General features: G+C 41.1%; 1 protein-coding gene across 17 annotated transcripts in view; it reads right to left on the minus strand.

Moving 5' to 3' along the window:
• The window catches only part of LOC3290570 (broad-complex core protein), a 122,159-nt gene that overhangs the window by 8,140 nt on the left and 100,353 nt on the right, over positions 1–13,666 (minus strand). For 15 of the 17 annotated variants that reach the window (XM_061641271.1, XM_061641278.1, XM_061641265.1 and 12 more), the window contains one exon: positions 6,957–13,635. The exons of 1 other annotated variant lie outside the window; for it this stretch is intronic. In XM_061641271.1, coding sequence (XP_061497255.1) covers positions 13,031–13,635 — 605 coding nt within the window. In that variant the 3' untranslated portion in view covers positions 6,957–13,030. Of the gene's footprint in view, positions 1–1,223; positions 4,888–6,956; positions 13,636–13,666 lie in introns of those variants that run through there. One more of the 17 variants, XM_061641284.1, reaches the window with a different exon arrangement.

Genomic DNA, 13,666 nt, shown 5'->3' on the forward strand with positions numbered 1-13,666 from the left:
TGCGGCTGCAACTAAGGAATGGTTTGTGAACAAAATCGCTATGAAAAAAAAATGTAAAAAAACGAACTGTTGTCCCTAAATTAAAAAAAGAGAAGAAGAAAAAAATACACATACACAAACACTCAGCAAACGAGTTATTAAACAAACACAGTAAGTGTTCGACAACAGCAACGAGACGAGATATTGCCATCGTTTCGTCTTCTAGTGATTTGATTTGGTGCACTTGATCTTAAGTCCATGAAGAGACAAAACAAAACACACTAAACAGCCGGGTTTCTACAAGAACGCAACGAAAAAATAACACAAATTAAACGATGAAAACATGCAAGCCAATCAAGTTGCCAGTCAGTACTGCGGACACGACCGTATTTCTCAGCAAACAACAGCAACATCATCATCATCAGCAGCAGCAGCAGCATCAATAAACATAGCATAGCGATGTAAAGGTGATACTTGTTTGTTTAATTGAGGATGCTTCGTGAGATTAACAAAAAATGGTAGCTAGAATTCGGCAACAACAAGCGCAAGTGTCATGCAGGTCGGACGAGAGCAAAAAAAAAAAGGGCGAGTCGGAAAGGGTTCCGAGGGATATGTTACGAGTGTTCGACGAAGTGATGGCGATGGTCGTGGTTGGAGTATCGGTCAGAGAGTCTGGCAGCACCTGCACTACGTGTATTCTTACTCAAAGACTCAGGATCGCTCATGGAAGGAGCGATTGGGACAGGACGCAAATGACGCAATGGACGGCAGAGACCAAAAGGAACCTTCTGAGGGATACTACTAGGAGCAATCATTGTCTCTCTCTCTTTCTCTTTCTCTTTCTCTTTCTCTTTCTCTCTCTCTCTCTCTCTCTCTCTCTCTCTCTCTCATTCACTCATTATGATTGCTTCCTCATATTCACTATATGATGATAGTTTTTAACCACTAAGGCTGAATTGGTAAGTGGGGAAAAAGATCCTTGAGCTATTCTGTCGCAAGCTGGTACACGAGATGGAACGAAAACGGCGAAAGATCGATCAAAAGAAGCAATCATACTCTGAACACGCTTACATACGGGAGATCCTCAGGTACAGATACAAATCCAGACGGAACAATACACCGGCGCACTTGATCATTTCGGTAGCTTTTTTGTTTTTCTAACATTCTAATAACGCGTTGGCACTAGAAAACATGCTTTGGAAGAGCAAAAAAAAAAAACAAACTAAGGGGGAGAGGAGCATGAATAGATGGAAATGTTATAAGGTTTTTATTTTCGAACAGTACGCTCTACTATAAAACTATTGTATAATAATATAGGTGTATATTTATATATGGCATTGTTTTGTTTTCTGTTTTCTGTGAGGGTGGTGTGTTGTTTTGTGTTGCTTTGTTTCTGTGGTGTGCACATTTGTATTCATTTGCTTCGTCCTATCGCTGAGTTTATTTGTTTTCGTCTTTACTTGCTTTGTTATCGTTACTGTTTTTTTACGAGCTAAAAACTGAAGAGATATGTACAGCAGTGTTTTTGGGGCGGAAAGGGCATCTCCGCGCTGGGCAACTAACGGGTTACCACAAACTATAACTATTATCAGTATTAGCTATTGTAAATTGTGCTGTGTATGATATGCTAAGTAACGGTGACGACAGTAGAGAGAAAAGATTACGCAGAGATAAGGAAGCCGAAGGGAATGTGACGGGAAAAGTGACAGAAGTGGGCAAAGCAGCAGAATGTATGATACTGAGAGGCGATAGTAGATGGCGCAGTAGTAGTAGCGTTGCGAGAGGAGCCTGCCGAGCCAGTACTACTACCACACTACAGAGTACACTACACGCCGTGGGGGACAAGTGGGAATTGATTAAGCTAAAACGGTTCTAATTACAGGTGAGAGTACGTCCTCTACTGAGAGAAAAAAGAAAACAAACAGTTTCAACCAACAGGGAGTTGCAACTGGAATGCTCGAACAAAGAACGATAACGGGTTCTCTACCTAACAAGAAGATTAAGAGTTATAAAGCGACACCAGCATACCTTCCTGCAGTTTGCGGTAGATGGGTGGAAACATAAAAATAGGTTAAGCCGTAGCTCTTAAAATAATAAAAAAGCTATGATACTAAAACAACACTTACTCTTCGGGCTGAGGGCTGGCTGCTCGCGTGAGTGAGTTGTTCGAAATATTGCAGTTTTAAATAATTATCTTACTTTCCGTTTCTAACCTACAAACTAATTAGCTACGAAGACGTTACACGATAAGACACAGGCTGGTGATAGGGCAGCAGTTTGTAAGCATACACGATATGCACGAGATGCTCGTTGAGCAGTCATGGAAAATTAAATATCATCAAGTTGCTGTTTATAAGTAACGCTCTACGCTTAAACGAATGTAGTGATGGATAGGGCAAACACGTAAGAATATTTTAACTATTCACTTAAACCGTACGTACGTATTAGGGAGTGAGGCAGATATACAGGTGGACGAAACACAATGCACTTTTGCTAAACTGAGGAAAATAAAGGTGGCGATAGAAAGTGAAGTTGTTAACGTAGCAATGTTTTGCAACGGGCAATAATGCTTCATAGAAGCAAGCGATAGAAGAGGGAAAGCGAGAGCGATAGCAAGAGAAAAGGAAAGATTGGGAGGTAAGAGAGATCAACGGCGTTAGCGCGGTAAAGATATGCCTACACTTCCGAATCATTGAAGCTAAGTAAATAAAAGCTCTGTGTTGTTTAACGAATCAAAAAAAAACACCCTCTCCACCAATTAACAGTCTTCTCTGTAGCTGTCGATCGGAGAAAGAGGAGGTGGCGAACCATGTTTATCGCTATCTAAATGATACAAGTAAGTTGCTATACAGTCTATATGAGTTGCTACAATTGCAAATAGTGTAAACATATTGTGAGAAGTAACGAGCGTTTAACGTTTGAAGAAAGAGGATGCATATTTGCATTAAGGTAGGGTGTTGGTAGCTGCGCCAACGCACACTACATGGATTGAATTGGTATCCATTTGTTTTCTAGATACGAGACTAAAGTACTAAATACGAGGCAAACATTCGCTACGAAAGGCGTTGGAACATGGGCAGCTAGGAATTGTGAAGGGTGAGTAGAGATAACTATAGAAGGAGCAACAGAGTAACAGAGCAATGAGAACTAAGTGTGTATACATAAGTGTGTTTGTGTGTGTATGTGTATGGATGTCTGTAGCATAACCTAAGTGTTTCAGAGAAGGTCTCAGAGCGAGAAGTTGGTGTTACTTCCTAGTGGACAGCAGCAGTTCGGCAATACGATAGAGTTTAGAGTTAGAGTAGTTGTAAGGAATGTAAGATAGTACATTCGAAGCTAACTAAGGAGAGCGGAGAAAGAGATAGAAATAAAATTACAACATAAAACGCTAACCTTTCACACACACAGAGAGACACACATAAAGTCTTTCTTTTGCATTCGTATGAGTTTCTTAGAGACACGCTTGCGTACACACACACACACACAAAGACACGTGTGTATAGGCTCGTTTGTACGGTCCGACTTTGTTTTCTGCCCGGCGTTAACTGCTTGCGATCCTGGGGGCAACCTGTCACAATAGACTCCTTTTAATTTTGTTTTTCTTCTAACACATCTGCCTAGTACACAAGGCGTTAGCGATTAGTAATTATATTCTTCTCGTTCTTCCTCGTCGGGACACCAAAAAGCAGGTGTAACGCTGTGTAACGTTCAGCGTTGCAACGTTTGATGGAGCTAAGAATGCCGGCTTCTCCGCTCAGTTGTCCACGAGTACAGGTTGGTGTTTGGTCCGCAATGATAAATGCTAACATTACTTATAATATCCTTTTCAGCGCAGGCATCACACTTATGCATTGTTCGTTCCGTTCCGAGCGACCGAGCGTAATTTCGTACATTTGCGCACTGCATACTAGTAGAAGAGTAGTCGTAAGGTGACACCACGTGCATAGCACGCTGCCCTACTGTACGAAAATAGTACAGACGAATATCTCTCTTTCTCTCTCTCTCTCCCTCTCTCTATCTTTTTCTTTCTCGCCACCATATTTGATTACTTGCATTTTATTGCCTAGGTACTTGTTTTTGGCAGGATGTGTTTGACACATCTCGCCTACTAAGAATTCTCGACGTGTCAATGCAGCGGAGCTAGTTGCGTGTTATTAACTCTCTGGTAAAACAGCGCTCTGGAGCACTACGCAAGATACTTTCATTTTCACAATCTCGCGATTTGTTTGTTTTCATTCTCAAGAGGGCTGAGAGTAGTCGCTGTGTTTCGCTGTGTGTTTTAATGTGTCTAGTGCTCCTCCTAGTTGTCAGTGCTCTCGCAAGAACGCTCCTTCATCTGTCAAATCATTGTTACAGAGGCTCCACTGGGAAAAAAACATCAGGCTCCAACTGGGCGGGTTGCCAAGGGAAAACAGTAGTATAAGGACACACAGCGCATCACCACCAGCGTGTGCTGCACTGAAAGTTAGGCAACCACACCAACACACACACACATAGGAGTCGGGATGATGTTATGCACCCCTCGGTTCAACACACTTGAACATACATGTATGTGTTATTGCTGTGGAGAAGAAGGCGGAGGTGGTGGTGGTGGTGGAGGTAGTATTGGTAATACCGGCGAGAGCACAAAGGGCGAGAGCGCGAGGGATACGTCGAACGGAGGAGCGGCCAGCGTGCTCTAGAAGAACTTTACATCCTTCATGTCCAGCTCGCCGGGCCGGGACTTGTGGTAGGTGTAGATATGCGTCATCAAGGAGTTGCGCGAACAGTAGACGCGCTCGCATATGATGCACCGATACTCTTCCTGCCTTTCCGCATGTTTGTCGGCGATGTGCCGCTTCAGCGACGCTTTCGAGCACAGCACTTTGCCACACAGCTGGCATGAAAACAGTTTCTTAGGAGAGCAGCCTGCAATATACAAGACACACGAAAAACATTCCAAAAACTACCCAAATTTGATGGTTGGTGGTATTTTTTTTTTTTTTTTGTAATTTAAAATGTAGATTTTTGTTTGGTGGTTGTTTGTTTGATTGTCAGTTTTTTGCTGTTGCGAAACGGGTTTGAGTTTGGTGAATCATTCAGTGAATAAAGAGAGACAGAAACAGGAGAGAAAGGACAAACCTCGTCGAGACAGCAGTGTGATGAGAGGTAGACAGAAAGAAAGGAGCTGTGACAGAATGTACCACGTATGAGCGACAGACTGATAGAGAAGAGAGAGAGAGAGACAGAGTGAAAGGGATAAGAAGAAAGAGAGAAAGAGAGACAGAGAGATTTCTGTTGCTACACACTAATGATGTTTCGCACTGTACGCGGGTCATGTCGTGAGGATTCAAATTCTGTTTTGTTGCCAAACACAAAGGCTGTACCGAACAGTGACAGCTGTCAAATGTTGCGCTTTGGCGTCTTAGGCGTCAAACAGTTGGTGTTGGTAGTTGTATTAGTAGCAGTGATAGTAAACGATGCTATCGACGACGAATCGAAACAAAATATAGATGTGACGAAGGAGGAACGAGAAAAAAATGTGGACAGCCCGAGAGAAGACACAAGAGACAGAGAGAGAAAAGATTTTTATTTTCCTTTGGCCGCAATGTATGTAATGGGAAAAGTAACAGAAGAGACGGAGAGAGAAAAGGAGTGAAGAGTAGCGAGGAAGTGAGAGAAAAAGAAAGAGAGAGAGAGAGAGAGAGAGAGAGAGAGAGAGAAACAGAGAGAGAAACAGAGACAGTGAAGAGGTATTTATTGGTGAATGTTTATTCAGACAGACGCCATTAATATACGTATACGTAGGTAGAAGTGCGTCGTTAGATGATCGAAAGGGAGAGAAGCATAAACAAAAAGATCAGTCCTTTTTTTTACAGATAACGCCCTTATCGCTTGTCTGTTATCAATGTATTTTCCAACGAAGGATGCACGAAGATTGAATGAACCTATTAACACGACGAAACGCAAGTGTAGCCTGTAGAATGTGTGTAATGATTTTGTTTGAATGTACGGTGCCTGCTCGCCCACTAGCTTAGGCTCATTTTGTTTATTTGCTCTACAAGCGCGTTGCCATCTACATCCTTCATCACTCGTGTGCTTCGTTGCAGGGGCAGTGTATCGAACACAAATCATGTCAGACGCGGGATGGGATTCGTTTCATACCTTCTTATGCGCACGCCACTCGTAACAGCTGGCAATTGTAGCTGGCTTACTCATACAGTAGTAGTAGTGGTAGCAGTAGTAGAAGCGGTAGTAGTCAACTGTTGCATCTCATTTTAAAAGGGTTCGGTAAGTACATCAAGATCAAAATGGTAATGAAGGGGGGGAATAATAACACAGACAAAAACAAAACAACATCGTATACACGTACATAAACAGGGATAAAAGCAGTATTTGAAAACACTAAATAATTACGGTACACTTTCCACACATCGACATAAAAGCCACACAACATTCAACCGAGTAGGTAAAACACAATCAGTTTAGATTTAATAGTAAAACCACATTTAATGGAAGATAAAATCGTTGCTAAATGATGCGAAAATCATACCAACACTGAATAAACCAGCACAACACAGCAAATGTAGTAGGTTAATCACGGCGTACAAGGCGATCGAAGAACAAAAGAAAAAAAACGAGCCCTTCGCGTTCTCGCGCAAAACGAGTTCGCACAAAACAAAGTTTAAAAGAATAAAACACAATAACCAAAACGAGAACAAACATAATACATATTTGTCTTGCACGCGTGTGTCTGTTATGCTTCCACACACGTACGGCATATGCCTACAAACTATGGTCCGATGGTCCGTGTTTCTGGCCAAAGGGGCACAAAAGCTCATAACACTCTACGCTAAGCGCAGTCTGAAGTTAGTATTCGTTTGTTGGATGGTTTCATATCTTGTTATTTGTTGATATTTGCTTTCATTAGTAAGCGCAAGACAATAATTGATCCGTTTACGAGCGAAACGAAATCTTGATAGTGCAAAGAAGAACGCTTTTCGAAATATTAGATACTGTTTTATTCAATTACTGATATTTGTGTGTATGTGTTGTTGTTGTTTTTTTTTTCAACTGTTTACAAGCAAGTGTGGGTTGTTGTTCTGTGTAATGATCTTCTTCGGCTGCTTTTTACTTGTATGTTTTGTTTTCTTCTTCTTCTTCTTGTTCTTCTTCTTCTTCTTCTTCTTCTTCTTCTTCTTATCCCTGTGTTGCCTCGCATTTAACAAAACACCAGGGGCTTTTGCCGGTTGTTTTGCTTGTTCTCCGGCCTACATATTGTTTTCGTTAAGTGTTTGTGTTTATTTCGCCCATCTGTTAAACATTAGCGTTAGCGATTTCAAGAGTTCCCCCAGCGCAATCACTTGCTGGCACCGGAGAAGTACGCGGCTTAAGTTCAATGTTTCGCTGTTTGCCCCTTTTATTGTATTACTTACTGTAGCTATAACTGCAACGCCTATGGGGTCGAGGGTCTTCTTCTATTTTTTTTTTAAATGTGTGTTTCCATCACCACTCGGGGACTGTTTGCTTTCCATTGATTTGTGTTTTTATTAGGTTTATTAGATGAGAGTTTCTGTTTTTGTGTACTTCTTTTAACATTAAGGTGTGTACCATTTGTAAGATTTCTCTATCTGTATGTATTTGCTGCTGTTGTTTGATTTGAATTATATTATGTTATTTTACAATCCGCTATAGAGTGTTGATTTATCGTTTCTGTTGCTTTGTTTTGTTTTGTTTTTTTTTTTCGTTGCTAATCATGCAATGCTATTTTATTTAAACTGTCAAGGAGTTGTTCTTACGACAAAAACACATAGATTAAACTTGGCTGCTTATGTTCTGTTCGGTTACAACGTTTGACCGTGTCTCGATGAAAGGGGGGAAGTGAGTGTATTGTGTATTGATTGTTATCCTGAATTTTACTCGACATGACGTTTGTAAGGGTATGTTTGGCTCATTGGTTGTAAGTTTTCTTATGCCATTTTGTTATCCATTGGGTGAATGTATTCTTGCAATCACCTGCAATATAGCGGGCAGTTTTGCACAATTTTTAAAGCAATTTCGATCGCATTTGAGGGGGTATTTTTCCACAACTTGCACTTTGCTTTTTTATCATTTTCGCGTGCACAATTGGGAAGTTATTACTTTCTTTTGAGATGTTACTACAATAAAGTGTTTTTTTTTCAACATTTCGTTTCACGAACTTTGCACATCGTCGTTCTAAAACATTTTCTCTCTTTTTCATTCATTACCTGCCCTTCATCGTTTTGTGCCTAGATATCCAACGAGGAAAATAAATAAAATAAAGATAAAATTGAGAAAAAATAAATAAAAAAAATAAACTCTCTCGTCTTTTCTCTCAAAACCGCCAATTGCCAGATGGTAAAATTAAATTTATAAACAAATATTTTTCTAATTTTGGTTTTCATATCTCGCCTTCTTCTAATCTTCTTCCCCTAATTTTGTTTTCAAGCGTACGCATCGTGATTTTCACAAATGTTTCGAAATACAAATTAAATATTCAGACTTTTGTTTTTTCTCATTTTTTTGTTTTCAATCATACACACCTGGCGCACGTATTTTAATGGTTTCTGGTTTGCTTATTCGTAAGTGGGGAGCATTTTTGCCAATTCAACAATATTATTAATTTTCAGTCTTTTAGACAATCACAAATAGGTTTTTCTTATTATTTTTTCCCTTTTTTCGTTTTGTTTTAGTTAATTTTGTTGTTTTCTTTTTCTCCTTCTGCTTGTTTACGGGTGTTGTGCCTGCGCGTGCTCTCGCACCGCGCCAATTAACAAGTACTTTGGGTTAATTTTGAATTTTGCACGCCATGCCGCCCGACACCGTTGGCCGGTGAACGGTGGGGGGGCTAATAGTTTCTTCCGAAACGCTAGGAAAAAGGTTCTACAAAATAAATCACACGCCAATGATACGCGGCGAAATGCAAAATCGCTCACTTCGATATTGTACTGTATCGAAAATATACATACCATACCTATATATGTTGTCTGAAGTCGCCCGTATACATGCAGAACCAGTCAGCCCTAAAGGTAAAACGTTTTCCCTCCCTCGTAATCTGCCCTCCCCGTCTCTAAGTTCGCCCTTGCACAATTTGTTCTTGCATTTTCATCCCCTCTCTCTCTCTTGTTGCACTGCGTTTTCATTCACAGGAAATTGCAGCACTGTGTTGTGTCCACTTTAGCCAGCCCGTAAAAAATGCCCTTTTCAGTGTGTATTTGTTGTGTGTGCTTGTCCCTTTTGTTTTGTAATACTAAATCAGTTTTGGTAACTTTTTCGTCGCATCATAAATTTGTCTTTTTGACCCATTCTCTCTCCATAATTGTGGTGCTCTTTTTCAAATTATTACACTCTGCTTAAATTTCGATCAGATTCTTACACATTCGCTCGAACAATCCACTCCGCGCATTGTTCTTGCTTGTTTTCTCGCTTTCATTATTTTATCTCTCTCTCTCTAAGGTTCGAATTTTGTATTCCAAATTCGTGGTTCGTCCAAATATGTGTGGAGCTACATTTCATTGCAATATCCTCTCCACGTCCACACCTCAAATATAATTTACTCTTGATTTAGTATCTAATCAGTCATATATTGTAACAATTGCAGGCCACACAATCTCTAAATGTTATAGTTTTTTCCGCGTTTTTATCTATAGTTTTGTTTTATGTTGTGCTGCTGAGTGGCTCACGATTTGTTTTTTGTTTTTACATTATATGCAATTCCATCCCATCTTCGTCTTTTACAGTAAAATTCTCTTAATGGGGTTGCGCCATTTATATGCGTCCTTGCACATCGACAGTGGAGAAATTATGTATAACGTTGTCCTCCTATATACCGATCACTCTCTCTCTCTCTCTCCCTCCCTCTCTCTTACTATCTCTTTCTATTTCTTTCTCTCACAGTCTCGCTGTTTGGCTATTACTTCCCGATTGAATAAGTTTACAAAAATCTCTTAGCAGGTGTGCCAAAAATGCCATGAGTAACAAAGCTGATTTGCAGTCACCTATTAGGCCATGGTTAGATGCTTAAAAACACGTGATTCTCGTTGCACTAAACAGAACAAAATTCTTCAGGTCAGCCAAAAACAAACAGCACAGTTGGTTCTGTGGCACGTTCCACATCTGAAAGGCCAATGAAACGTTAACGGGCAAGTAAAATAAATGAGCGTATAACAGAGGTTGTACTGAATTACTCTCGTTCTATCTGCAACAATCAGGGCCACTTTTTCGAGTTTTTTTCTTGTGACAAGATGTGTCAGTACAAACGAAGCAATTGAGCAAGTAATGCTATCGTGTCACAGAAAATTGTAAAAGAAAAGTATGCCAACAGTCTCACAAGCAGCGAGAAATCCCCACCAACATTGTGCCCCAACACACACAACACACAAAACAGAACAGAGCTATATAACTAACTTAACAGAACAGGCAACGCATCGAATATTGACTTAAGCAAAACGGAGCAGGGGCGCGGCATCGGTAAAAAGGGGGAATATGGTATTAAGACAGTTTGATAATAATAAAACACATCATTACAGTTTCCTTAAGCTTAAAGAGGGGGTATTAAGGTGTTTAGGTAGCAAAAAAAATACAAAAAAAAACTTTTCATTTAAACTTAACATACAGCGTATCTCGCCGACTGCCGGCCGTTTAAAAACAACAGGAAAATGGACACTGCTATTTCTCTTTAGCGCTCGAGAGTTTGCTTCCACTGTATACGTTTTCTACCTTCCTTGCTACTACTTTTCTGTCTTTCTCCACTCTTTCTATCTTTCTCTCTCATTTTCTCACTCTTTCTCTCTTTCTATTTTCACTCTTCTCTTTCTCATACTCTTTCTCTCTTTCCTAGCATAGTTCTAGGTGTTGTAGAATCTTTCTTCTAAACTTAACCGACCGGCCCAGGTGCAAATATAATTACACACAAACTATATAATATTTCATCTAAACTTACGCACTAAAACATGGATTTTCTCATTAGTTTATCATTTGCATTACGCAGTAAAATAAGCAAATGCAAAACACACAAAAAATAAGAATAATATTGAAGCAGATACATCATAATCGTAATAATAAGTATAATGGAAGAGTGGCAGCATAATGCGGGTTTTTTTCCTCAATGCGATCCGTGTTCCCTTGTTTGACCGGGAAGAAAAGGCGCGTTTTTCTTACTACCTTTAAGCCATTTGTTTTGTTGTATAGAACTAAACCTTTTCTTGCTCTTGCCCCTTTTTTCATGCCCTAATTATTTATGCACAACAAAGATTCTTGGTTTCGTATATGTATGTGTGTGTACCGTTGTTAATTGCATCGAATGATATTTCCTTCCATTTCAATGTGGTGGCGCTTTAACACTGTTTCTTTTCTTTTTTTGGCTTACACACACCCTCAGTTACGTACAGCATACTAAACGTATTGGTGGAAAATGCTATCAAAAGAATTTTTTCTTTTTTTTTTCAACGCAAACTTTTTGTGAGGGTGTGTATTTGGGTTTTTGTTTCCCAATCCTTCCTTTCCGTTGCGATTAATTTTGCTAATTTATATCAATTTTCTTTAAGTAAGAAAAATTAAATAATGTTTAAATGCTAAACGACGTTGTTCTAAATCTAAGACTCCACACCACACCGCAACGCAACCACGCAACAAAAAAACACAATAGTTTAAACAACCCAAAATGGTATGAAAAATCAGTCTTTACAATAATTTCACGCACAGTCCAGCAATCGAGGGGGTGTTTCGTACCGAACCAAACAAACTTATACCTTTGGTTTCCGTTTTCGTTTTCACTTTTAGACAACAACACGAGACGATTAAAATCAGAATTTCGCTAAATTAGAAATACGTTTCAACAGGAGTGCGCCCTTGAAACAAAACTAAACTGATAAATAAACGAACGAGATGATACAATTTGATACTTAACAACAATGACCAGAGAACGCCGATCGAAAAAGAAGGAAATGGTTTAGTAGTTTTGACCACATATAACAATGGGCACACACGCACACATTCGGGTTTTTTGTTTTCTTTTCTTCAAATATATCTTTGCTGGGATAGTTTTCCCCCCATGCGCTGTCCTCGATACATCGATGGGGCAACCAAAACATATTGTTTAGAAAAATGTTATCATTCTCCTTACTCCTACTAAAATCCTACTAAATAGTTCAATATGCGCGTAATAAATGTGTATTCATAATAGTAAAAGGCTCAACAAAACAAGGTATGGGAAAACGGAAGTTGTGGGGAAGGGTAGAATATAAATCAACTATTAAAAATTAACACATAATTGGCAAAAATAAAAAATAAACACATTCCATTCATTCCATAAACACGTCGTCCTGCTCTACCTCTTCTGCTCCCTCTTCTTCGCCTTTCGATTGCATTGCATAAACCCAATTTCTAAACTAAATAAACCAAACCCAATTTCAGATCATCCCACTACTAATGCTCGGATCGCATAAACTCTTATTCTAAATTCGTTTTCAGTTTTGGTAAACAAACAAAAAATGGAAACACAGAAGAATCTATCGAAGATTCTCACTGGGTTGGAGAAAAGTAGCATTTCCTTTTTATTTTCGGGGTCAATTATCCAACTCTATCTATGCTTGTGCATTGGTCTAGATCTTCACAAGAAAGAGACTAACACCGAGCGATCGAGACATAATTTGGGAACAGAACAGAGGTGATGAGAGGGATAGCGAGAGCGAGAGAAAGAGTGGGAGCGATTTGTTCATCTGTTGCCTTATTCCGGAGAAGGACGTTCGAGCTGTTGCCGCCCGCTTACATATATACATACACCCACATACCCACACACACACACACTCTTACATACATTACATATATGTTACAATTGATCATTGTTCTGAGATGATTTTAAGATGATGCGCTGCACGCACTACCATGTTTTGTTGCATTTTGTTTTTCTCCTCCAGCTATTACTCCTCTTCCGTCTAGCGACGACGACCACACCACGCGGACTTCGCTACTACTACTTAGTTGCGTCGTGCACAGCGCGTTATTTCTCCCATTTGTGTTGCCCTCGCCGTCTTCTCCTCTCTAGTATTATTTACATGTATTCGAGCTTGGCCGCGACACTATTATGCTTGATATCACAGTCGGTGGCGCCGGCAGCATTGTTGTTCAGCAGCTCGTGATGGCCACCGGCGGCGGCAGCGGCCGCCGCAACGGCCGCCGCCGTCACCGCCGCATGTGCCGCTCCGTGGTGCAGCGGGCTGACCGCGCCGCCCCCGCCGCCACCGCCAGGGCCGCCGGCACCGGGGCCGCCCCCGACCGCGAACGGATGCTGCCCGTGCAGGGGATGGTGGTGGGCGTGATGATGGTGGTGCAGGATCTTCTGCCGGCGGTGGTAAATGCTCTTGTGATTGTTCAGGCTGTTCAGCGTGCGGAACACCTTGTGGCACAGGTTGCACACCGCATTGTTTAGCGGCTGCAGGTGCTGCTGCTCCTTGTGCCGCTTGAGGGTCAGCTTCGTGCTCAGCAGCTTGCCGCACACGTCGCACCGGTGGCACGCGGCCAGCGGCAGCGGAAGCGACAGCCGGTTCATACCGTGCCCTCCGTGGACGGACGAGCCGCCACCGCCGCCGCCGCCACCACCGTCCGGTGGGGATGCTGAGCGCTGGGATGCCGCCATACTAGCCGCAATGCTCATGCCTGTACACACACGCGCGCGCGCACACACACA

Source organism: Anopheles gambiae, chromosome 2 (assembly GCF_943734735.2).
Source record: "Anopheles gambiae chromosome 2, idAnoGambNW_F1_1, whole genome shotgun sequence".
Taxonomy (NCBI): domain Eukaryota; kingdom Metazoa; phylum Arthropoda; class Insecta; order Diptera; family Culicidae; genus Anopheles; species Anopheles gambiae.